At 37.7% G+C, this 24,639-nt stretch overlaps 1 protein-coding gene across 1 annotated transcript in view; it reads left to right on the forward strand.

The window, feature by feature from the left end:
• Nucleotides 1–24,639, forward strand: part of LOC141436786 (protein turtle homolog A) — a 62,473-nt gene that overhangs the window by 2,312 nt on the left and 35,522 nt on the right. The window contains exon 3 of the mRNA XM_074099836.1: nucleotides 11,430–11,541. Within this exon, the coding sequence (XP_073955937.1) occupies nucleotides 11,430–11,541 (112 nt within the window). The remainder of the gene's footprint in view (nucleotides 1–11,429; nucleotides 11,542–24,639) is intronic.

Raw genomic sequence — 24,639 nt, forward strand, 5'->3', positions numbered from 1 at the left:
CTAACAACTGGTAGCATGGTGTACGGTTGTGTCACTCTGAAGATGAGCTCTGGTTGAGTTCGAAACGCGTCAGTGTAGTGTGGTGGTGGTGATAGATGGGTTTGTGTGATTTGTGTGTGTTCTTACAGTGTGGAGGTGGAGGAACTGCATGAACACGCATATTTTGCATAAGCTTAGCTATCGTAAGGTCGCAGGTGAGCAAGGAAATTATTTTAGTTCTATACTTATTTATTTTAATGCAATAAAGCTTGTCCTCCATAGACATAGACATGAATGGCAGAACGTACAAAGAGCCATAGCCAATGCCTGTGAAAATATGAGTAGAAAATGGAGATTATTGGTGTAAAATTTTAAATACAGTAGTAGAAAATTACAGTGGTAAGTACTGTATTAATTTTGTTAACTGGTTCAAAATTGCATTCAAATGGTAATTTTTCTAGCTGCACTTTTGAATACTTCAGTAAAGTAGTAAATACCACATATTATCCTGGTTTCAAAAATTGCCCCCTTAGTCAATAGCAGCGTTAGGGTAGGGCGCGGTGGTGGGGTGATCGCCCAGGGCGCCGGACTTAAAGGGGCGACTGCAGGCACCCCTTTTATCCTTTTGCTCATGAGCTAAGCCTATACCTACTTTCCGGAAAATTTCCAGAAGTTGCGGGTGCCGTGGATATCTCGCCCAGGGTGCTGGAAGTGCTAAAGACCACTGCCGGCCTTAGTTGGTATACATTTCAAAGAGCTATAAATCTGGATGACCAGCTCAGCCTCAGCTGTTGTGCCTTATAACTCGCCAAACTAAACATGCAGCAAGAAGTTGCACATATTTTTACCTTAGCTGTTACTAGTTCTAACAGTAATTGATGGGATTTGCATGTGTTGCTGTTTCCAAGTCATTATCAGAGTGAACTTATTTACATATTCTTGTCAGCTTAAAACCTTTCCAAAACAAAAGTCTGACAGTCATTTTGAAATTGATCTTGTGCAGAGGCCTTATTCACCACTTCTTTCTGTCACACGGCATAACACGAGCGTACGAGTATAATTTAACTCGCATGAAAATAATTAATGGGCATTTTTGATCTGTCATAGTGACTTCTCAGTGAGAAGTTCTCACTTGTCGACTCTACCTAAATGATATCGATATTATATTAATATCGTAAAATAATAATCATAATATCTTTTATAAAGACACTAATAAATTGTACATTCGTGCACCCGTGCGACTTATTTGCACTACAGCAGACTTTGAATATGAAATTGAATTATTTAATTATTTTTTAATTTTAATAAGAAATTTTTAACTATTCATTGTTTTCATTGCATAATGCATATTTATGTCTATTTCACATTTTCGACTGCTCAAAAGTTAATTGGAAGAGGTCCTCAGATTTATCGTAAGGTAATAAAATGACTCTAGTCTCAAGCAACGTTGTTAGAACACGATCCGATATATCGTCACTACTTTGAACATAGAACCTCCTCCTTTTTTTGAAGTCGGTTAAAAAATCTCGTATCTAAAATCAATATGTCAACAAAATTGAACCTTGATGTAATGTCGATAAAGTTCACTCAGAAAAATCATCTATTTTGAGCTACGAGTTTTTTTTTAAAGTAGTGACGAAATTCGAGTCAAAGGGTAGGTGACCTAGGCCACTGCCTAGCGCTGCGCCAAAGGCCCCGTTTTTTTGCTGTTTAGAAATCCGTCTTCTTGAACCCAATGCGCTAGCAGAGAACCTAGCAAAATATATCCTGCCTCGCCATTGATTCCAGTACTTTTGTCGCTCTTTATCATATAGGAATAAAGTGCTAAGCTATGCTATGAGTAATCCAGATATAAATATGCCAATTAAATCCAATCTATTTCCCCCAAACATTTAATACCAATCGGACGAAAGTAAAATCGTCTAACCATCTGCCGTCTATAAATGGGCGAAGTCCAAATGAAGACATTGGCCAATTTGTTTTACGACGGTTGGCGGCCATAAGCTGCGGTTCTCGATTCAGTAATTTTGGCCAAACGTGGGTAGTTAATGGAGGTGATTTTTTTTATGTCTTCGTTGTTTTGCGGCGCAGTAAACGGTGACTTATGAGCTAACGTTCGACGCCATGTAGTTTATAGCACTTTACGTACTGATTGGTTAATTTGCTCTATCAATTGTCTGCGTTTTCGCCCATTTGTTATGATGCACCAGTAGGTGCATAGGTGTTCAATGCTCAGCATTCAGCCCTCAGCGCTGAGCAGTTCGTATTGGCGTACGTTTTCCTTTTTCTCGCTTGACTGTACACTACGTCCCTAAGTATCCCTTTAAGTAAATACACTGAGTGTTATTGTGACTAGAACGGAGCTAAAAAATACTGGAATGAAATACTTTATACTTCTTCTTTCAACAAACAAAGTCTGCAGGGCTACTACGAAACTAGAAGTTCGTGTCGTGCGGTCCCTCTGACACTTATACTATTTAATACGAGAGGGAGAGGGACGGTACGATACGAACTTCGAGTTTCGAATTTCGTAGTAGCCCTGTTGTATTACTTTTGTATTTTACATTGTAACACGTTGTTGTTGTAAATCATTTGAATCTTACATTTATATTGTGTGTGAAATGTATTCAAACACAACACGTTCAATTAACACCTGAACTCACATGAATGTCACGTAATCGAATAGATGCATCAGTTACGTCACACACGCATAAACACCGCACTTTGATTTACTCGTAGGGTGCTTAAATGGTACCTACATAAATTCGCAACAGCACTCCCGAAAACAGCATCTACATTGTGACCAATTGTCCCGTCAATTTTTTTATTACGTTCGAGGAGGTTCGCCAGTGTCGTTTGCTCTGGCCTCGCTCTATCTGGCCGCAACCGGTATTCATCAGAGATAATCAGTGGACACAAGCTTACCCGTGGCCTGTGCGGACTGAACAATGCAACCGAACCCGAAACCATTCTGCTCCAAAGCTGTTAGTCATTTTTCATTGACTCAATTGGAATTTATTTGTCAATGAAAGTGCAGAATGCATTTATATAAAAAAATACTGTTTTTATTGCTTGTACTCGCCTCATTTAGAAAGGGATTGCAAATAACAAAATCAAATAGGGTACAAATTAGAATACCTTACTTACTGAAATAGTAAAAAAAAGTATTATTTCGATCGTGAGCTGTTTAAAATTTTACATGTTAAAAACAAATAAGACACAAAAAACTATTAAGAAGCTACAAAGAGATGTATGCGAAAGGGCTTTAAGTGGAAAGAATAACCTTTTATCCCACCAAAAACATTCTGTAAAAAACTAGCCAAGTCTCGATGGAGCTGCTTGTTTATCTCTAAAAAGTAATGAAATCTAGAGACAAAGTCGTGCCAAGTCTAAGGTTCCTTACTGCGATTTCTTTATTATTATAGTTAATGTTGTGTGACTTGGCCGTTGACTTGTACCCACTCACGTATAAAGAATATTGACCTTAGACTTGGCACGACTTCGTCCAGATTTCATTACTTTTTAGAGATAAACAAGCAGCTCCATCGAGACTTGGCTAGTTTTTTACAGAATGTTTTTGGTGGGATTTCACTTCTTTTTGTAGAAAATTTGTAAAGGCGGTATGTCGTTTATTGTCGATCTCTAATAGTTTGGTTGAACTTGTGTTTTCTAATCAGGGTCACCTTGTACTCCAGATCTTCGATTATCCTAGTTTTTATAGTTTTCCCTTTATGTGGCCATTAAACCCTAACTCTGTACCAAATTTCAGCTCTCTGAGTTTATGGGAAGTACTAGTTCTATTTTGATGATCATGAGTGAATGAGTGAGTGAGTGTCATAAATGCGAAACTTTGCTTTCGCTTAACTTTGGAACTAAATGACCTACAAACTTGAAATTTTGGATTTTAAGTATCTGATTATAGCTTACTGAGTGACGAAAATTTCTGCGTTCTGGTCTTAACCAGAGGTTCTCAAATAGGGGCCTGAAAATGCGGCGAAATGGTTCCAGTAAAGGATGATACGGCAGTGTTTGCTTCGCGCTCGACTTGGCGGGGGCACTACCGTGCCCCCAGATCTCAATTTCCTAAACGTCAACACCCAATTTACTCGCACTTCCCAAAAGCCACCCACATGCGGGGTCGCAACTGTGGGAAATTTTGTAAAATGCAGTTACGCTGGTACAATAGGTCAACAAACTAACGTTACATCTGCGGGTGCGGGAGCACAATTGAAATGTCAACAATTCGTGATTACACAAGAATCGTTCAAAGGTTAACTATGGAAGAGATCCCTTTAAGGGATAAGTTCGTCTTTGTACATCTCTTTCGCTTGTTAATTCAAATTTTAAATTAAAATCCTGTCATTATGATTTCAACACCTGCCGCAGACCGCAAGTACGGACCATTAATATTTATTATTTGGCTTTTACAAAGGCAATCGGGCTTTGTTTGGGCTTGTGGTTTACTTTATATCAGAAAAATACGTGCCACTTGGCATGCATCTTTATTTATCCACACACGAATAAAAATTAAATATGCAGATCTCGTACAAATTGCTTCAAGCTCATAAATATAGATTTTTTTGCTAAAAGTCTAAAAGATGATAATAGGTTTTCATTTGAATCTCCGCTCCCCCATTCACTTTATCTAACTTAGCTTGAGAATCCATTTGTTGATGTCTATTTTATGCAAACACCGGAACAAAAATAAAACCCACGCCGGAATCAGGTCAAACGCCTTCCATTACTTTTAAAGGAGATGTACAAATAAAGCCCCAGAATCTCCACAGAGCAACGGCTTAGTATAATCAGCTCGTTAAGCATTTTTCTCAAGCAAAGGTCAAATGTTTCAACTCGGAAACCGTCCCGTTTGTTTACTCCGCTTAAGAGCGACGGGATCTAGACCAATGAGTGCAATTTGCAGTGCGGGCAATGAACTGATTAAAAGGATACTTGTTGAACACGAACACACATTGAGAACAGTACTATTAGTTCTACATTGGCATCATCAAATTCATTACGCCTTGAGCCGCGAAAGAGCTCTTAATGCGAGACGTCGATTAAAATTGTGGAAAGACGTTACGACAACACTGAATAAGGTTTTGCGAAGGGGCTTGGCTCACTCGTCTCCACTGCCATTCATCTACAACCGCTTTCGTTTTATGTACAAATTCTCCAAGTTACGAATTTATTCTTACTTGTGGTAAATAAAGTCCATGGAATGATAGATGTTATTTATTCCCTTGTGACCATCCCTTTCGTGAAACCAATCTAATTTTGTCACTCTCAGCCCTGAGAGACTTCCTTTCAGACCTGAAATCAGTAGCTTGCTATGGACATACAGTGCATGCATGCCTTTTAATTCTGCTGACTTACGCTGATGTGTTCTGGCGATTATTGGCTCTGCTCGTATAGGTTACAATGCGACAAAGGGAACCATTAGAGCGCGGCTGGGCTTTTAGCTCGCCCATTGTCTCCGATTAGCTCGGTCTCGTGAACCGCGCCGTTTAAACAATCAACTGAATATGCACAGACAGCATTGATGAAGTTTAATATCTATATCAAGCTTGAAAAGATTATAGTTTTCAGTTTTCGCTCGGTAATGTGACAATAACCCTTGCTGTGTAACTTTTTCTCTTATCATGTTTAACAGCCAGTCTTGTTCAGTAAATGCTTTCAATTCTGACAAGATAAGGGACTGAACGAGGATTTCTAAATTTTCTTTAGCCCGAAAAATGAACCGAAAATCAATAGCAGTCTGCATTTTGCTTCAATTAGCAGCACACCTTTGTACTTTGGATGAATATATTAACGTTTAAAAATATTCACGTTTTATACTCAAGCAAATGTTGAACCGCAGTAAAGAGACTGGTAAATGTCGAAACGACAGCTTAATACCATTTCTCGGTCCAAAGGACTCGCTAATGAACCTTAATCCCGCTCCAAACGGAAGTGTCCGAACGGAAAGTGTTACTTTTCGGGATCAGAGCAGGATTATAACGCCTTCTGGGATGTTTCATCTTTTGAATTAGTTTCCTTGGTAAAATCGGGATCTGTTAGGCTAGACAGAGAGTGCGCAGTCACCAATGAGTCACCAAGACAATATAACTCATGGGGGTGCATAACATTTCCTGAATAGGGGAGCCGTGCCCGGGTCGGCTTGACTCATATACGTTGGTGTGCTTTTCTGGGCTATGTGACAAGTGCTAGGCGTAAACTCTTGGCTCTAATAGAGGTTGCTTTCAACAGTTCCACTTTTCAACGCATAATTTCGATTTTCTAACCTATAATAATACAGTGACGGTTTTTATGGCAGGTTAGTATCGTGAGGTTCCATAACGTTTTATAAATAGCTGATTGGAATTGGTTTATTGGTTGAACTTATCACAAGCAAGATTGTTACGTCGAAGGGACCTTACGATATTAATTAAAATTCCTATTATAATGTAGAGGAGTTATTCCACCTTTCAGAAAACCCTTATCGTTTGAAAGAGTGCTGCGTAAAAAAATCCCTATATAATGTAGAGAAGTTATTATTAGCTAGAAAATTTGCTAGATCTTATGATTTGCTAGTTTGAAGTTTATACGGTGATATTTTAACGCTCCATCTTGCCGCTTGCACCGTATCGTAAACTTTTATCTATATTTGTCGTCTGGTTTAACTGCAGGCTGTAAAGTATTTACGAGGCGAACCCCAGACTTTTTGTTTCATTGGAACTTTTAAATGACAGTAAAGTCTAATATTAATTGCATTGGTCAAGGGTGTGGTGCAAGATTGTAATATGAAATGAATTTGTTGAAAGGCGAAACATCTTCATTCAACTTACGCCATTACAAACACTTATGATTGTCAAAAATTCTACCACCGGTTCAGAAGAACCTCTGTTGAAAATAATACGGCAAGAAACTCAAAGAGATATACTTCTGAATTTGTTTGAATTTGATTGGGTTCGGTATCATCACAGGCAATGGTGAAACTACATCATTGACGGAATTTTCATATTTTCTTTACTTTCTTGCGTAGTTGCTTATTCTGACCCAATAAGGCCGTAGTAACATAATTTTGAGTGGTTCGAATAGATACTTATTTTTGCACTTGACTGTACCTATGTCAACGCTAATAAAACTAATTATTTAATTTAAATTATCTGTAAAAAATCTGAAATTAAATAATAGTATTCAAGTTTTGAATAAACATACACTTTACCGCCAGGTTTTAGAGCTTTTGCTTGTTTAATTAGTTTCCCCGAGGCACCGAGTGTTCTCGTCACCTCGCGGAGCCTGCGTCTTTCCATAACACATAACATATGGCCGTATTTCCCGTCGTATATCATCGCCGTGTGATATGAATACTTCGCGGCTAACTTCACGGAATAACTTATGCTCTTGCGGTTAAATTGATTTACGGTTCTAATACATACTGACACATATTGAATGCTCGGTCACAGATTACATAAGTTGCTACACAGATTCGACACTCGCAATTGACAGCTGCTACCTAACAGTGGTTGTACCGCTAATGGTGTTGGTCGTCGTCACAAAGTACCTACATAACATACATTATATACTGCCAATAGGAATAGAATCACTACAGGGGGAAACGATAGCGCTGGGGTAGCAATCTATTATAGAGTGACAATGCACTGGCTCGGCTACTATAGATTTTTGTCACTAAATAAACTACGATTGTCCGCTAAAGAGACCTTACACTGTCCACAAGCCTAACTTAAAGCAAACTCGCGTCCGAAACAATCCCTAGCTTTCGTATACAACATGAACAAAAAGATATCTACAACTTGTTAAACAAGGATACTTCCACCAATGTTTACCTATATAACTATTCAATCAATCACTTCGGCTAAACTGGATGCTTTGTTGCCAAATAAACTAAGTTTTCGCCCGTACAACAGCCGGCTTTTCTATCGATCGGACACCAAGGTTCCACCGCAAGGCCGCCTACTTGATACAGTATCGCAAAGTCTACCTCCAGTCTGTGTTAGCTTACAAGCAATAATGAAAACGTCTCGATAGACTTCTAGTCCTTTGAAGTGAGCAATTTATGCAAATGGAATGAAATATTCAAGTCAATTTTGTCTCGTGATAGTCGTTATGTAATATTGTAATGGATCGATTCGCTGGTATAGTGGACTTAGAACTTCAATGAGGCTTTCTTTCTAAAAATAGGTACTGATAGAGTAAATTACGTACTAGACCTCTCTGACCTCGCCTAGCGATCTTCATGTCGACGTTTCTCATGATCTTCGCTTTTTGGTAAAGTTTCCGCGGAATATTTTATTATTTTGACGATCTCTGCTATTTTTGGCAGTACTTTGAAGCAATGTTCGGTCACCATAAGATGTATTGAAGCGGACAAAGGGATCTACTCGCAAAATATGTGAACACAACCCTATTACTGGTGAAGGGTATTAGAGCGTGTTGAGATATTTTTGAATACCCCGTCCGCAGAGTTCTTAACCTAACAATTCCTCACAATACAGGTGATTCTGTAGACGTGGTCGGGATCAACTCTGTTTAAGTCATTGTCTACATTTGTTTACTACTGTATTTGCGTAAAACATAGTAGTAGTGCAGGTCAAAATCGTCAACACCTCGCACGGCAATAAAAATAAATTCGCTATGTGGGGGTTTTTCGGGGGCGAACAATCGATCTAGCTTAGTTTTTATCTCTGCGAAAATGCGTATTTCTGGAGGTTTAGCTCGAATAAAACTGGATCGCCCAGGTCCTTTTACTAATTACTATTATTAATTGAGTTTGTTATTGATTGATCTTGATAACGTCCTCCAGAATAGCCCTGTATAACATATTACGAATATGTGAAAATTTCTAACCCGTTACGTATGATGTATACTAACGTCGTCGTAGAGAGAAGTTAAGTTACTACCCGGTCTTTTATGATATTTATAAAATTGCCCATATTTCACACTTCCTCACCCATCTAACATTACACTAGCTGAAAATATTTTATACTTCTGATCCAGTATAAACCTTATACATAACTGTAAGCACTATATTTCGTGTCTGTCTATCTATTCAGTGCTACAAGTGAAGAATAAGAATGAGGCAATTCAGTTACTTTGGATTAACAATGGCGCAATTCTGAAACGCGGTAAGGGTATAGCAGCTGAGTATTAAATGAGCAACAAAATCTATCCCGACGTTATAATAAAATTTAGCAAAGCAAAGTTAGAATTCACCAAATGGCCTAGCTCGGACGGTATCTAACAAATATGTCCATATTCTGTACTTCATTCATAATTCTCGTACGCCTTCAACATGATTCACAATAACCCCATGCGTTAGCCGTTTAACTGCATGAACAATTAGTAAATTGCGCAAATTATTTTCAAAATGCTTTGTGATCTATTGAAGCGTAAATTTTTGACAGTCTTATACCTTCTACTCTTCCAAGTCTTCATCTTAACTTGGCTATTCAAGCTTCGGATCATCTACAATTTCTTATTAGAGTTCATTACACACTCACATGACAATATGTCGAGGTAGGTTAGGTACTATCAACGTAATTAACACATTTTTGCCGTAAAATTGTTGAATACGATAACTATTATGAATGGAAATATTTAGTTTCCCTTTCATCCCTTTTCTGCTCTTGTATGTGGGAGTCCTACGTCGTTTGTCGAGCATTTTTATCTTTATTCGCAGAACGTGATTATGTCATACGTAAGGGCCCGCGTGTCATCCATGCGAACATCACTTTAGCCCTCAGGGAGGTACATTTATGGAAGCCCCTTTTGTGAGGACCCTTGGCCACTTTCGACTAAAAAGGGCAAAAGACATCCGAACTCGTTTCAAGCGGTTTCCTTCGGTCAAATTATTATTTTTAACTTGTTGCCGGTGAAAAAGGTCCTCTTTGAGTCTGTTAATGTATTGGGCAAGATTCATATAAATAGATGAAGTTGATCCATAGTTAGTTAAATATACTAGTCAAATCAAAATAAAATAAGGGCCACTATACTCGAGTCCAGAATTAGGCGAACCATTAGTAATTTTCAGTGTTCACAGCAAATCCAGCTTCCAGGAAATTAAAATATATCCTCTTTAGCGTAATCATTGCGGGCGATCAAGTCTCATAAATATTTACCTTATATTTATTTATACTTACGACGCCGAGGGAGCCAGAATATCTAAGAGTGGATTGTAATGCTCCCGGTATCGCAGGTAGCTTTGGCTCTGCCCTGTAATTGAAAGAGTGTGCGGTTCAAAATTCGTTGCTCCCTGAGCGAAGTACTCGCTTTGGTGACATTTTTGCGAACGAAAAATATTAATGTAAGTGCAATGTAATACAATGACACTTTATTGAACTCCACATAATAATCATTACAAAAAATAGATAGGATTATTGTCATCGATCCATTTATGCACGCGCCCGATTTTCAGATTGATTAGAGACATAAAAGTTATGAGATTTTTTAAGTTTTTTTGTTTCTTTAGATTGTGTTGATTTAACAGTTTGATTTTATCACTGCTCCAAGGGCCAGCGTATTGACAGATATGGATTTTTGATATTCATTTCAGTTTGATACCTTCAATCGTTCCTGAAATCCTGATAAATTTCAGTCATTTCAGGATTTCTAGAATTGACAATAAAATAGAGGATTGTTTGCTTCTTTTTATTAAAAAGTAGAAAACCCTTACTTACCTAGAAAAATATTTTCAAGGGTTTTGTAGTCGGTTCCATTTTTTTTTTTTTTTTTATTTTTTTGGAGTCGGTTTTACTTTTTTGTTAAAAATTTTCCTAAGAAAGTCTTCATGAAGGTTCACTACTGATCCTGAACTAACGACCACCGACCAATCTGTCAAAAGTGTAGCGACTGAGAAGAAATGTTTACCTATGTGGAATTGTTTAGCTTTAGGTTAGCTAAAGAATTATTAAATCTGTTCTGAAGTTCCAGAGATTTCAAACGAAGTACTTATAATATATTAATACAGATTAGTTTTAGTGAAAGTTTATTACGTATTTAATTGGGTAATAGCTAGTTTATTTATTTATTTATTTATGTATTTGGGCACAAACGGTACAATAAAACTTACATTGTAAACAATGACATCAAACATTGACCAACAAAGTTGCCACAGGTTATTAATTCCAATAATAAAGTATAAACCGATAAAGAATACTACAAACACACTAAAGAAAGAAAGTTTAATTGAAAAGGAGAAGTGCATATAACCCATTCTGCTAAATAACAATCCCACGGGATATGTACCGATAAACGAATTAAACGCAGACAAAGTCGTTCTTACGTTAAAGTTGGAGTTGCAATAACTACATGTAATTTTGTTTCGAAAAAATGACTTTCTGCCAAATTTTCTTGACTTTCTCTAAGTCCTGATACTTACAGCATAAACGTAATGATTTTGACTAAGTAGGCTCCTAAACAAATAACGTTTGATAGATTATGTGTTGTTCCAGTTGGACGGAAGCTTGGTCCTGTTAAACGTGAGGGTGGACTACGCGGGCGTGTACGAGTGTAGCGTCGAGAACGAGACAGCTTTCGTCGACAGGATCAACGTCACTGTCAGAAGTAAGTAACTTAATATCTCTATCATCTCCTGAACCTAAATATCTGCCGTAGCGGAGCGTGCAAAAATATCTAACGCGTCCTACAGATCTTTTCATTCACGAAGGCGCGCCCCTCCACAGCTAATTATCAATGTGCACGAGTAAACCTCGTACTTACACGTTGTCTTAGTCTCAGTGTGCGTGACTGACGGTACGCTTGCGACTGAGGACACGTTCGAGCTACGCACACATAGACTTGTCGTACGGATTCGTTTAAAACTACAACTATAAAATGTGGAGGGGCGCGCCTTCGTGAGTGAACAGATCTGTACCGGCTCTAGAAATAGAGTCGTATCAGATATTAATGCAAGCTTTGTTGTCAGATATTGGTGCTGGTGACTTTACATCCAATCATGTTCTTAACGATAGAAAGTTGAAAATTTACATAAAGTTTCCGATCACAGATTTTTCTAGATTATAATGTTTTTTAACTTTCGCGATTTTCACTCATATTAATATCACGCAGGACTTAATCACTACTATCGATCTATGAACACACAGCTTTCGGCACATAAACATAACCTATGTAATTACGTGCAAAAGTAATGAATGTTAATATAATATACAACTAATAATATAACGAGTTTAAAAGGAAAACTATCACATCTTAGTACTGTCAGCATCAAAGTAGCTGGTTACTTTTTTACTCTGTCACATTAACACATTTGTTAATCTTGTATGGCGCTAAGAGCGTGGCTGTAAAACGACAAAGTGCAAAAGTAACCAGCTACTTTTGATGCTGACTGTACCTAGGCTTTTCGAGGTAATGGTAATTAATGGGTTATTTACAGTCGATCAAAATTTAATATTGAATATTTGCATGTTAATACGGAATATTACACCACAAGTGGTCCAATAAGTCAGTGACGTTATTTACAAGTTGCTACTACACGGAGACAGGCTTTGCTAAGGCTGCGTTTCACCAGAGATGTGCGATAAATGTGTTTGTACCAATAGAAACGCTTCATTTGCCTACATTCCTACCACCTGCAACTTTTGATGCTGACTGTACCTAGGCTTTTCGAGGTAATGGTAATTAATGGGTTATTTACAGTCGATCAAAATTTAATATTGAATATTTACATGTTAATACGGAATCTAACACCACACGTGGTCCAATAAGTACTTGACGTTATATACAAGTTGCTACTACACGGTAGAGAGGCTTTCCTAAGGCTGCGTTTTCACCAGAGATGTGCGATAAATGTGTTTGCACCAATAGAAACGCTTCATTACCTACATACACTTAGCGCAGCCCCAATGAAACAGCTCGGCTGGGGCTGAGCGAGGATAGATAAATAAAACGTTTCTATTGCTTTATAACAATATAACAAACACATTATTCGCAACACATCCTCGCATTACGGTGGAGACGCAGCCTTAGGCTATTTTACTCATATTACTTTAAGTTCACCTGCGATTCTCCATAAAAGTCTACTCCCATGATCACCGTATTTTTCATGCGTACTTACATATTTTTCCAATCTGGTAATGCTCGTGCACATCCATTATCGGATCGGAGCACGGTGTGAGATATTTTCAACCGTGATATCTTTATTACGCGTCGTCCGTTATTGTATTCTGTGTTGCTATGCCATCCATGTCCTCTGAAAGATACGAGGAAAATGTTTTTTGTGTCAGGTTTTATGGAGATTGATGTGTTTATTTTTAGTAATCGCTTTCAGGGTTTCGTGCATTAAAAGGGACAAGCCAAACAAATAATTACAACATTTTCCATCTTTTACTCGCATGTTCAGCAAATAAATTATCATTTCATTTCAAAAGATCCCTTATTGTCACTTCGTTATCTGTCTGTCAAGATTTTTCCTGCAGGAACGCGTATGAATCGCGAATATGAAACACTCAGAGCTGTGGTTTCTTGCAACCTTAAAAAAAAAGTTTCGAAAGGAGAGAAGTTTTATTAAAAAAACTCAAATTTGGACGTATCAGCAACTTTTCCGTTTTTTTTTTTTCAGTCTCTTAAAAAAATACAACATAAGTAAAGGAATAATCTGAAAATAGTAATAATATTTCATAGAAATACTATGAGGTAGGTACGAGAAATGTTTGCTGACTTTTAAATTTATACAGAACCATCAGTGCTCGATTCGGACTCGCAGTTGGCCGGTTTGACATGATGCGCTTATCAATTATAAAAGGTCTCTGGTTCTTTAAAATTCATGACTGCATAGCTCTGAGCTTCTCGGCTGCAGTCGCCCTTCGGATATTCCATTCCATTAATCATTCCTTCCGTACGTAACTCGAGAATAACTTCCCGAGTCCACACTTTACCGTTGAACTATTGGTCTTTGTTAGTTTCTTATTGCTTTTCCTCCCAGACTTATATTCGATCTAGCTTTTGCTTGCGATCCGTGCAGAATTGAATAACAGCTTAGTTCCGTAGCCAAAATAGCAAAAATGGAACCCTAAAGCCGAGTTTAGACTAGCAAGAAAAATCGTGCTAGTTGCATTACATTGCGGCGCTCGATCGAACTCGTTCGCTTTCCGGCCTCGCCATGTATTGCAACTTGCATGATTTTTTTTGCTAGTCTAAACCCGGCTTTATAGTTTCGCCATTATGTCTGTCTGTCCGTTCTTCCACGGCTTTGCTCAGAGACTATTAAGACCCATTTAGACCATGCGAGAACTTGCATGCAAGTTTCACTAGGTACATTGCGGTATTTATTTGATCAACTGAATTCATTTTATGATTTAAATTCGAATTTTGTTCCGCGTACCTTGATTTTAGAGAAGCTCTATATTTCGGCACATTTGCATGCGCCATGATCACGAGACGACTGGAGAATTGCGGGTATGCTGGTATAACTGTCAGTCAGAAAAATAAATCGGACGTAACAGATCTACCCTCTTCCTAACAAGTTGCACACTACTACTGCAACTCGAACTCGTTTTAAAATCACGGCAAAATACTCAATCACTCACTTTTTTCGTAATATCGAGCTTCTCTAAAATCAAGGTACGCGGAACAAAACCCGTATTTATATCATAAAATTAGTAATGACCGCGATAGTCTATCTAAAACATTGTGTTGAACTAAATTCATTGTCCCTCAATAGCCTGCGATGTAATGCAACTTGTATCCAAGTTCTTGAATGGTCTACGAGTAAATGGGGCTTCAGTGCTAGAAAGCTCTAATATTACACGGATATACGTAACAACTATTTAAATAAAATAACTGACAGACAGACAGACGTGGTGAAACTATAAGGGTACCGTTGTCATTTTGACTACGGAACCCTAAAAAGACGAACGCAGAAAGGGAGAACATGAAAACAATAAAAGCTCCCTCAATTTAAATTGTGCCCCACGGCGATTGTTAATCGAGAAAATAGACTAACGAGTAGGCAGAAACGTCTCTAAATTCGACCCGGATTCGGATTAATTGACGTTCAAGATATCAAAAGCGGATTTTGTAGATATAGCAAAGGTTTGATATTGATACTGTTCTAATTCGAATATATTTTAATGAGGTTTGTTAACGTTGTGGCCGCAGCTGATATTTTACTTTATTGTTGAATGCTGCCCGAAGGATTTGGATGGAAGGAAGGAAAAGGATGTTTTCAAGCGTGTATTCGATTTGTTTATAATCGTGTTATTTGCAGATTCGATACTGTACGTTGCTGCAATAGATATGAATGTCCATCTCTTCGCTCCTCTGTGTAGCCCTAACGGCTGGACGTTTAACAGAGTTGTAGACTATTGTGCTTATTTTCCGTTTTATGTTATTTAAAGTTTCTTTAAAGCAGTCGGATTTTTTACCAGAGAATTCATCCTAATGGTTATTAGTTTAGTAGCGTGCGACTTTGCACTAACGTACCCCTGTTGACCTCTTTAGCCCAGGCTTTAATTATGAAGTTGAGCCGTAATTACTAGAAGCTCCTGCTGTATACGTTTTCAAGAGATAACAATTTTAAGTTAACTTTCACACACGTTCGTTATTTTTCATCACACTTGTTCGTAAACAGTGTCGTAACATGCAGGCTACCTTGGTTGCAACTCCCCAAATAAAACCCTCGACCATAATGTGCTTGTCATGAAACCCGTGGTTTGTACATGAGTCATTGCCCGTACTAATTTTCTCGTCATGAAGCCCAAGGTCGGTAAATGAGTCATCGCCCGTACTGATGGTGCTGCGCCGTGCGCGCGCTCCTGCTGCAGGACCACACGGGCGGTACTAGAATTACGAACATCGACTCATTAAAGCCCTCAGTCTTCAACTTCGGGCTTCTAATAGACTCTCGTTCGTAATTCCTTATTTACCGCCCTTAAGACACAATATACTATTATTACAGCTTTTGAGAGTAATTTAGGTCATATTGATGGATAAAATTTTGCCCATCGATCGTTCGAACCACAGGAGAATCAAAATGATTCTGTGCACGCTGACGAGCAAAAATATCGTGTTGTCGTTCTTAGAAGTTTGTAAGGAATGCGCTCCACCCAGGTTCATCCAGGGCTTCCAACCGCTATGATATAACGGTTTACTACCTATATTATTTGTACTGTCACCTGCATTAATAATCTGCCAAAGCGGAGCGTTCAAAAATATCTAACATGTATTACCGGCCCTAGAAATACAGTCGTATCAGATATTTATACAAGCTTTGTTGTATCTAATATTGGTGCTGGTGACCAGATTCAAGCCCTAGTTCCATACATATATCGGGTCAAGTACTGGTATATGTAAATATACCCCTTTGATAATGGACCAATCATAATCCATACCATGATCTAAGTGCGATTGGCGCTTAGGGTTTAGTTGGTAAAAGCGATTTGGTAGCAGAGGAGCAATGTTAAAGGTTGGTCATAATAAACCCTTTGTATTTAGTCAAAGCAAGTCAAAAGTTATATTTTTACAATCTTATAAAAAAGTTATTTGTAAAACCGTGCCGTGAAAGTATTAAACGCGCAACCAGGTTACGTTTTCCATAATATACGTTCCCCTATACGTTCATACATTTGGTTTTCCGCTTTATGCATGCAGCCATTCGTAGCCATTTTAATGCCCTCAGATATATCATGCTATACAGGGTGCCCCACCTGTAAACTATATGGAGGGATATCTCAAATGTTGTTGATAGACATTTTTGCTGGAAAAAAGGTTAAAAAAGCCAATGAAAGAAGTCAACGAAGGTTGAAAATAATTTGAACCGGCAATCGTACAGCAACCGATATCCCGAGTAGGGTTTCTTCTCAGGTATGTTCTGATATACCTACCTAAATTTATTTGATTAGATGAATATATATATATATATATTATATGTGTGTATGTATTTTATGATGTATTTACATACAGGCTGTTCCGGAGTATTAAATTGCAAATCAGTCATTTCTCCGTTAATACTATGGCGTTTGGTAGGTATGAGGCTTTGTACATAGGTAGGTTTGCAATACCCTTATCAACACGTTCTATTTATCTTTGTCTAGAGGGTGGATACGTTGTATAGGATGTTTTCCTTCTATGTGCATAGCCGTGGGCCACCCTGTACACTGAACACCTTTATGGAACCCTTTCACGTCAATGAAATCAAAGCCAGACTTGCGTGCGGCGTGAGTCGTTAAGCCGTAATATATGCGGCAAGGAATTTCTATTCCAAATAGTTTTGCTTGGAACAGGTACTTGTTATTATAGCAGTAAAAAAAGAAAGACAAAAAGTTTTAGGTTTATAACTTGTTTTGAAAATTAAATTTTTAATGTAAGCTTTTTTGTTGAGTGTACTGGCATTGTCATCCAAAATACATATTTTCGTACCAAGTGTCAAGTCGATGCCATATTAACCGTTGAAGAGTTCCGTCCCGCGGAGCGGAGACGATCCTGGCCACCAAGATTTCACTATTACATTATTGACAATACTGTCAGCGGAATGCCAAATTTCACGTCCATGCGACCACTGCATGATTAAACCCAAAAACAAATGGCAAACTAAATAAAAGTTTGTAACAAATATACGAACGTTGCAAGCTTGCAAAAAGGAGAGCTGTTTTTGATCGCAACTTAAAAGCTAACATCTTCAACCAAACGTTTTCCATTAACTATTCTATGTATGATTATGTTATGTTAACGTTATGGAAATGTTAAGTAAACATACCCTAAACCCACATTAGCCTGCAAATTTCAACTTATACGTTCGTTGATCAAAGAACTCCATAAAAATTCTTTACGGCGTTGTTTAAATTATTTTTTTCAAGCTCCGGGATTCGCGAACGTCACGTACTCAGTTAGGGCAATAATCCGGGGTTCCTATAAAGCCCGGTTCACACGATCGCGTGACACAGATCGCACGTATTCCAATAAAATGGATCTAATATAAATAGTTTTTGGCGCACAAAAAATTTATATAAGATGTTCTATAGACTTCGTTATGTTTCTGCAGGCTACTACGAAACTCGAAGTTCGTGTCGTGCGGTCCTTCTGACACTTATACTATTTAATACGAGAGCGAGAGGGACGGTACGATACGAATTTCGAGTTTCGTAGTAGCCCTGCTGTATTCTGTAAGTATTCATATTTCGTGGATATTTTATAATACGTTATTGATATAATAAATAATATAATAAAGATAAAAAGATTATTTTGGATAACTTTGCGAACAATATTGAGGTAGCAACTAGAGCTTCTAAAACTCATTGTATATAAATAATGCAGAACGAACGCTTTTTACGAATATTATTATCCACTTATAGTTTCATATTTCGGTCCAACTTAAGCTAGCTGGCCACCCGCCCGAGAGATATTTAAAAAATATGAAATGATTGGCATAGCAGAAACGAGTCAGCGAAACGAATAGAATCATGGCAAATTGAAATTCAAAATTATTGAAAAATCAAAATCATTGGAGATGGCGATTTCCACTTTTTGTTTAGGTCAACTCTTTTATAGTATTATTGAAGTTCTTCTCTATAAACTAGCCAGACTCCTCATCAGTTCATCATACCATACAAATAATATTGTTAAGTCATTTTCCGAAGGCTGAATCTCAAATGAGGACCAAGGTCTTCCAGATAATCTCGACGAAATCATATACGTATTATTCTTACTTATGATTGGACGCGGGTATAATACCGAGACAATCAAATATTTGACGACCCGTCTTAGCGGATATTCGCCGGGGCTGCTTCAGAATCACTTTACCCTGCTTTGGGGTATTTAAGCATTTGTATATAATTATTCTTATTTTTTATTATTTTGCCTACTTATACCAGATTTTGACAGCTATTTTGTTGTAGTCAATGAAAGAACCATAAGTCCATCAGGAATTTCGAAATCTTGTAGGCTTATTTATCAATCACACAGATCGCACTGCGTTGCGTACATGTTTACTTTAAGGATACCTATGCGAAAATTCTTCTCTCTTGTTCTGACTACTTTAATGACAAAAGAAGCACATCTTGTCCTCTATGCCTTGGGCTGGACGCATTTGGATGAAATTTGATACGTAGATAGCTGGACATCTGGAATTTGTATGCGCCATGATCACGAGACGACTGGAGAATTGCGGGTATGCTGGTATAACTGTCAGTCAGAAAAATAAATCGGACGTAACTGGAGGGTAGATACCCTCGTCCTAACAAGTTGCACACTACTACTGCAACTCGAACTAGTTTTAAAATCACGGCAAAATACTCAATCACTCACTTTTTTCGTATATCGAGCTTCTCTAAAATCAAGGTACGCGGAACAAAACCCGAATTTATATCATAAAATTAGTAACGACCGCGATAGTCTATCTAAAACATTGTGTTAGACTGAATTCATTGTCCCTCAATAGCCTGCGATGTAATGCAACTTGCATGCAAGTTCTTGAATGGTCTAAATGGGGCTTCACTGCTAGAAAGCTCTAATATTGTTTAAATAAAACAGACAGTCAGACATGGTAAAACTATAAGGGTACCGTTGTCATTTTGACTACGGAACCCTAAAAAGACGAACGCAGAAAGGGAGAACATGAAAACAATAAAAGCTCCCTCAATTTAAATTGTGCCCCACGGCGATTGTTAATCGAGAAAATAGACTAACGAGTAGGCAGGAATGTCTCTAAATTCGACCCGGATTCGGATTAATTGACGTTCAAGATATCAAAAGCGGATTTTGTAGATATAGCAAAGGGTTGATATTGATACTGTTCTAATTCGAATATATTTTAATGAGGTTTGTTAACGTTGTATAAATATTTTACTTTATTGTTGAATGTTCTGCTTTTTACCCGGCTGCCCGAAGGATTTGGATGGAAGGAAGGAGAAAGGATGTCAAGCGTGTATTCGATTTGTTTATAATCGTGTTATTTGCAGATTCGATACTGTACGTTGCTGCAATATATATGAATGTCCATCTCTTCGCTCCTCTGTGTAGCCCTAACGGCTGGACGTTTAACAGAGTTGTAGACTATTGTGCTTATTTTTCCGTTTCATGTTATTTTAAAGTTTCTCTAAAGCAGTCAGATTTTTTACCAGAGAATTCAACCTAATGGTTATTAGTTTAGTAGCGTGCGACTTTGCACTACGGTACCCCTGTTGACCTCTTTAGCCCAGGTTTTAATTATGAAGTTGAGCCGTAATTACTAGAAAGCTCCTGCTGTATACGTTTTCAAGAGATACAATTTTAAGTGAACTTTCACACACGTTCGTTATTTTTCATCACACTTGTTCGTAAACAGTGTCGTAACATGCAGGCTACCTTGGTTGCAACCCCCCCAAATAAAACCCTCGACCATAATGTGCTTGTCATGAAACCCGTGGTCGGTAAATGAGTCATCAACCGTACTGATGGTGCTGCGCTGCGCGCGCTCCTGCTGCAGGACCACACGGGCGATACTAGAATTACGAACATCGACTCATTAAAGCCCTCAGTCTTCGACTTCGGTCTTCTAATAGACTCTCGTTCGTAATACCTTATTTACCGCCCTTAAGACACAATGTACTATTTTCGAGCGACATCATGCAGTAAACCTGATTTTAGGTAATTTAGGTCATATTGATGGATAAAACTTTGCCCATCGATCGTTCGAACCACGGAGAATCAAAATGATTCTGTGCACGCTGACGAGCAAAAATATCGTGTTTGTCGTTCTTAGAAGTTTGTAAGGAATGCGCTCCTCCCAGGTTCATCCAGGGCTTCCAACTGCTATGATATAACGGTTTACTACCTATATTATTTGTACTGTCACCTGCATTAATAATCTGCCAAAGCGGAGCGTTCAAAAATATCTAACATGTATTACCGGCCCTAGAAATACAGTCGTATCAGATATTTATACAAGCTTTGTTGTATCTAATATTGGTGCTGGTGACCAGATTCAAGCCCTAGTTCCATACCTATATCGGTTCAAGTACTGGTATATATAATCCATACCATGATCTAAGTGCGATTGGCGCTTAGGGTTTAGTTGGTAAAAGCGATTTGGTAGCAGAGGAGCAATGTTAAAGGTTGGTCATAATAAACCCTTTGTATTTAGTCAAAGCAAGTCAAAAGTTATATTTTTACAATCTTATAAAAAAAATATTTGTAAAACCGTGCCGTGAAAGTATTAAACGCGCAACCAGGTTACGTTTTCCATAATATACGTTCCCCTATACGTTCATACATTTGGTTTTCCGCTTTATGCATGCAGCCATTCGTAGCCATTTTAATGCCCTCAGATATATCATGCTATACAGGGTGCCCCACCTGTAAACTATATGGAGGGATATCTCAAATGTTGTTGATAGACATTTTTGCTGAAAAAAAAGTTAAATAAAAAAGCCAATGAAAGAAGCCAACGAAGGTTAAAAATAATTTGAACCGACAATCGTACAGCAACCGATATCCCGAGTAGGGTTTCTTCTCAGGTATGTTCTGATATACCTTCCTAAATTTATTTGATTAGATGAATAAATATATATAGGTAAGTATTTTATGATGTATTTACATACAGGCTGTTCCGGAGTATTAAATTGCAAATCAGTCATTTCTCCGTTAATGCTATGGCGTTTGGTAGGTATGAGGCTTTGTACATAGGTAGGTTTGCAATACCCTAATCAACACGTTCTATTCATCTTTGTCTAGAGGCTGGATACGTTGTATAGGGTATTTTCCTTCCATGTGCATAGCCGTGGGCCACCCTGTACACTGAACACCTTTATGGAACCCTTTCACGTCAATGAAATCAAAGCCAGACTTGCGTGCGGCGTGAGTCGTTAAGCCGTAATATATGCGGCAAGGAATTTCTATTCCAAATAGTTTTGCTTGGAACAGGTACTTGTTATTATAGCAGTAAAAAAAAAAGACAATTTTTTAGGTTATAACTGGTTTTGAAAATTAAATTTTTAATGTAAACTTTTTTGTTGAGTGTACTGGCATTATTGTCATCCAAAATACATATTTTCGTACCAAGTGTCAAGTCGATGCCATATTAACCGTTGAAGAGTTCCGTCCCGCGGAGCGGAGACGACCCTGGCCACCAAGATTTCACTATTACATTATTGACAATACTGTCAGCGGAATGCCAAATTTCACGTCCATGCGACCACTGCAAGTAAATCAAATTTACTTGCAAGATTAAACACAAAACAAATGGCAAACTAAATAAAAGTTGTAACAATATACGAACGTTGCAAGCTTGCAAAAAGGAGAGCTGTTTTTGATCACAACTTAAAAGCTAACATCTTCAACAAACGTTTTCCATTAACTATTCTATGTATGATTATGTTATGTTTACGTTATGGAAATGTTAAGTAAACATACCCAAAAGCCACATTAGGCTGCAAAGTTCAATTTATACGTTCGTTGATCAAAGAACTCCATAAAAATGCTTTACGGCGTTGTTTAAATTATTTTTTTCAAGCTCCGGGATTCGCGAACGTCACGTACTCACTTAGGGCAATAATCCGGGGTTCTATAAAGCCGGTTCACACGATCGCGTGACACAGATCGCACGTATTCCAATAAAATGGATCTAATATAAATAGTTTTTGGCGCACAAAAATTATATAAGATGTTCTATAGACCTTCGTTATGTTTCTGGCAGGCTACTATACTACGAAACTCGAAGTTCGTGTCGTGCGGTCCTTCTGACACTTATAATATTTAATACGAGAGCGAGAGGGACGGTACGATACGAAATTTCGAGTTTCGTAGTAGCCCTGCTGTATTCTGTAAGTATTCATATTTCGTGGATATTTTATAATACGTTATTGTATAATAAATAATAATAATAAAAAGATAAAAAGATTATTTTGATAACTTTGCGAACAATATTGAGGTAGCAACTAGAGCTTCTAAAACTCATTGTATATAAATAATGCAGAACGAACGCTTTTTACGAATATTATTATCTACTTATAAGTTTCATATTTCGGTTCAACTTAAGCTAGCTGGCCACCGCCCGAGAGATATTTTAAAAATATGAAATGACTAGCTTTTGCCCGCGACTTCGTCCGCGTGGAATAGTAACTTTGGAAAGTATTTAATTTATTTAGGGTACCTATTCTGCCAATAATAGCACATAGAAACTTCTACGGTTTACTGAAAATAACCTATTTTAATACATTGCTTTACATCTATACTATTTTTGTTTGTTCTTCTATTCTTTGGTAAAACATAAGTATTCTACCCTGCCAATACAAAAGGACTAATTCTTCATAGTGAGCTCTTGACATCTTACGTCCTTTATTGTAAGTTAGGAGGGTAGGATTATAATTAAGACGGCATTCTTACTAAGCATTGCTACACATATTTCCGATAAATATACTTATAGTAAATTTGTTTGGAATTCCTTACGAACTTTCATCCCCATATTTTCAAGTAGGTATGAAAAATGTCGAAATTTGAAAAGAGCCGGAACAAATGTTTTTTAGGGTTCCGTACCTCAAAAGGAAAAAATTGAACTCTTTATAGGATGACTTTGCTGTCCGTCCGTCCGTCTGTCTGTCAAGACCCTTTATCCCGTAAACGTGCGGAGTATTTATCGAGTTGAAATTAAAACCCTACACTCAAAAAAAGTTATAGGGTACTTCCGGCTGTCCTACAAACTTGAAATTTTGTATAAAGGAAGCTCTTATAGCAAATTTTATTCCCTTTATAGCAAAATAAGTAAGAAAAATCTGAAAATCATAATTTTTCATGTCTGACTGTCTATGTTAATAAGCCATGTAAAATGACCCCACATTGCGTACATTTTGCTTATGAGCTTGGCTCTGCTAACACTTGATATTCATAAATACCTATGCACGGAACCCTTGATGCGCGAGTTCGAGTCGATTTTAACCGGTTTTTTTTGTTCTTATCGAATACCAAAACACAAAGATTCATCGATTTATCTGTGATAATGACGACGTTCCATATAATTTTTCATCCTATTTCATCCCCTCGCAGGTACATATTTTCAAAAACCCTTGAACAAAATATCTATTTATTTTTCAAGTGCCCAAATGCCAAGTTTCATAAAGAACCATCGATTTATCTTCTACAATGTCGACCTTCATATAAACTTTCACCCCCTATTTCACCCCCACACAGGAAGAATTTAAAAAAAATGCGCGAAAATATATCTATTTATCTCTTATCACGTGCCCAAATGCAAGTTTCATAAAGAACCATCGATTTATCTTCGAAAATGACGATCTTACATATATAACTTTCATCCCCTATTTCACCCCCAAACAGGAAGAATTTTTAAAAACGCTCGAACGAAATTATTTATCTCTTATCACGTGCCAAATACCAAGTCATAAATCTTCGATAATGACGACCTTCCATATGAGCTTTCATCCCCTATTTCATCCCCTCACAGGTCGAATTTTCAAAAAAGCTCAAACACATACCGACTTATTTTCTTATTAAGTGCCTAAATGCAAGTTTCATGGTTTTATTCCGACCGCGACGAACTTCCACCATATAAACTTTCACCCCTATTTCAACCCTTTAAAGCCTTTTTTTCGCGATAAAAGATAGCCTATGTTCTTTCCCATGGTCTATTCTATCTCTGTACCAATTTCATCCAAATCGTTCAGCGGTTTTTGCGTGAAAGCGTAAACAGACAGAACAGACAGACAGACAGACCAG

This window comes from Choristoneura fumiferana, chromosome 17 (assembly GCF_025370935.1).
Source record: "Choristoneura fumiferana chromosome 17, NRCan_CFum_1, whole genome shotgun sequence".
Lineage (NCBI taxonomy): Eukaryota > Metazoa > Arthropoda > Insecta > Lepidoptera > Tortricidae > Choristoneura > Choristoneura fumiferana.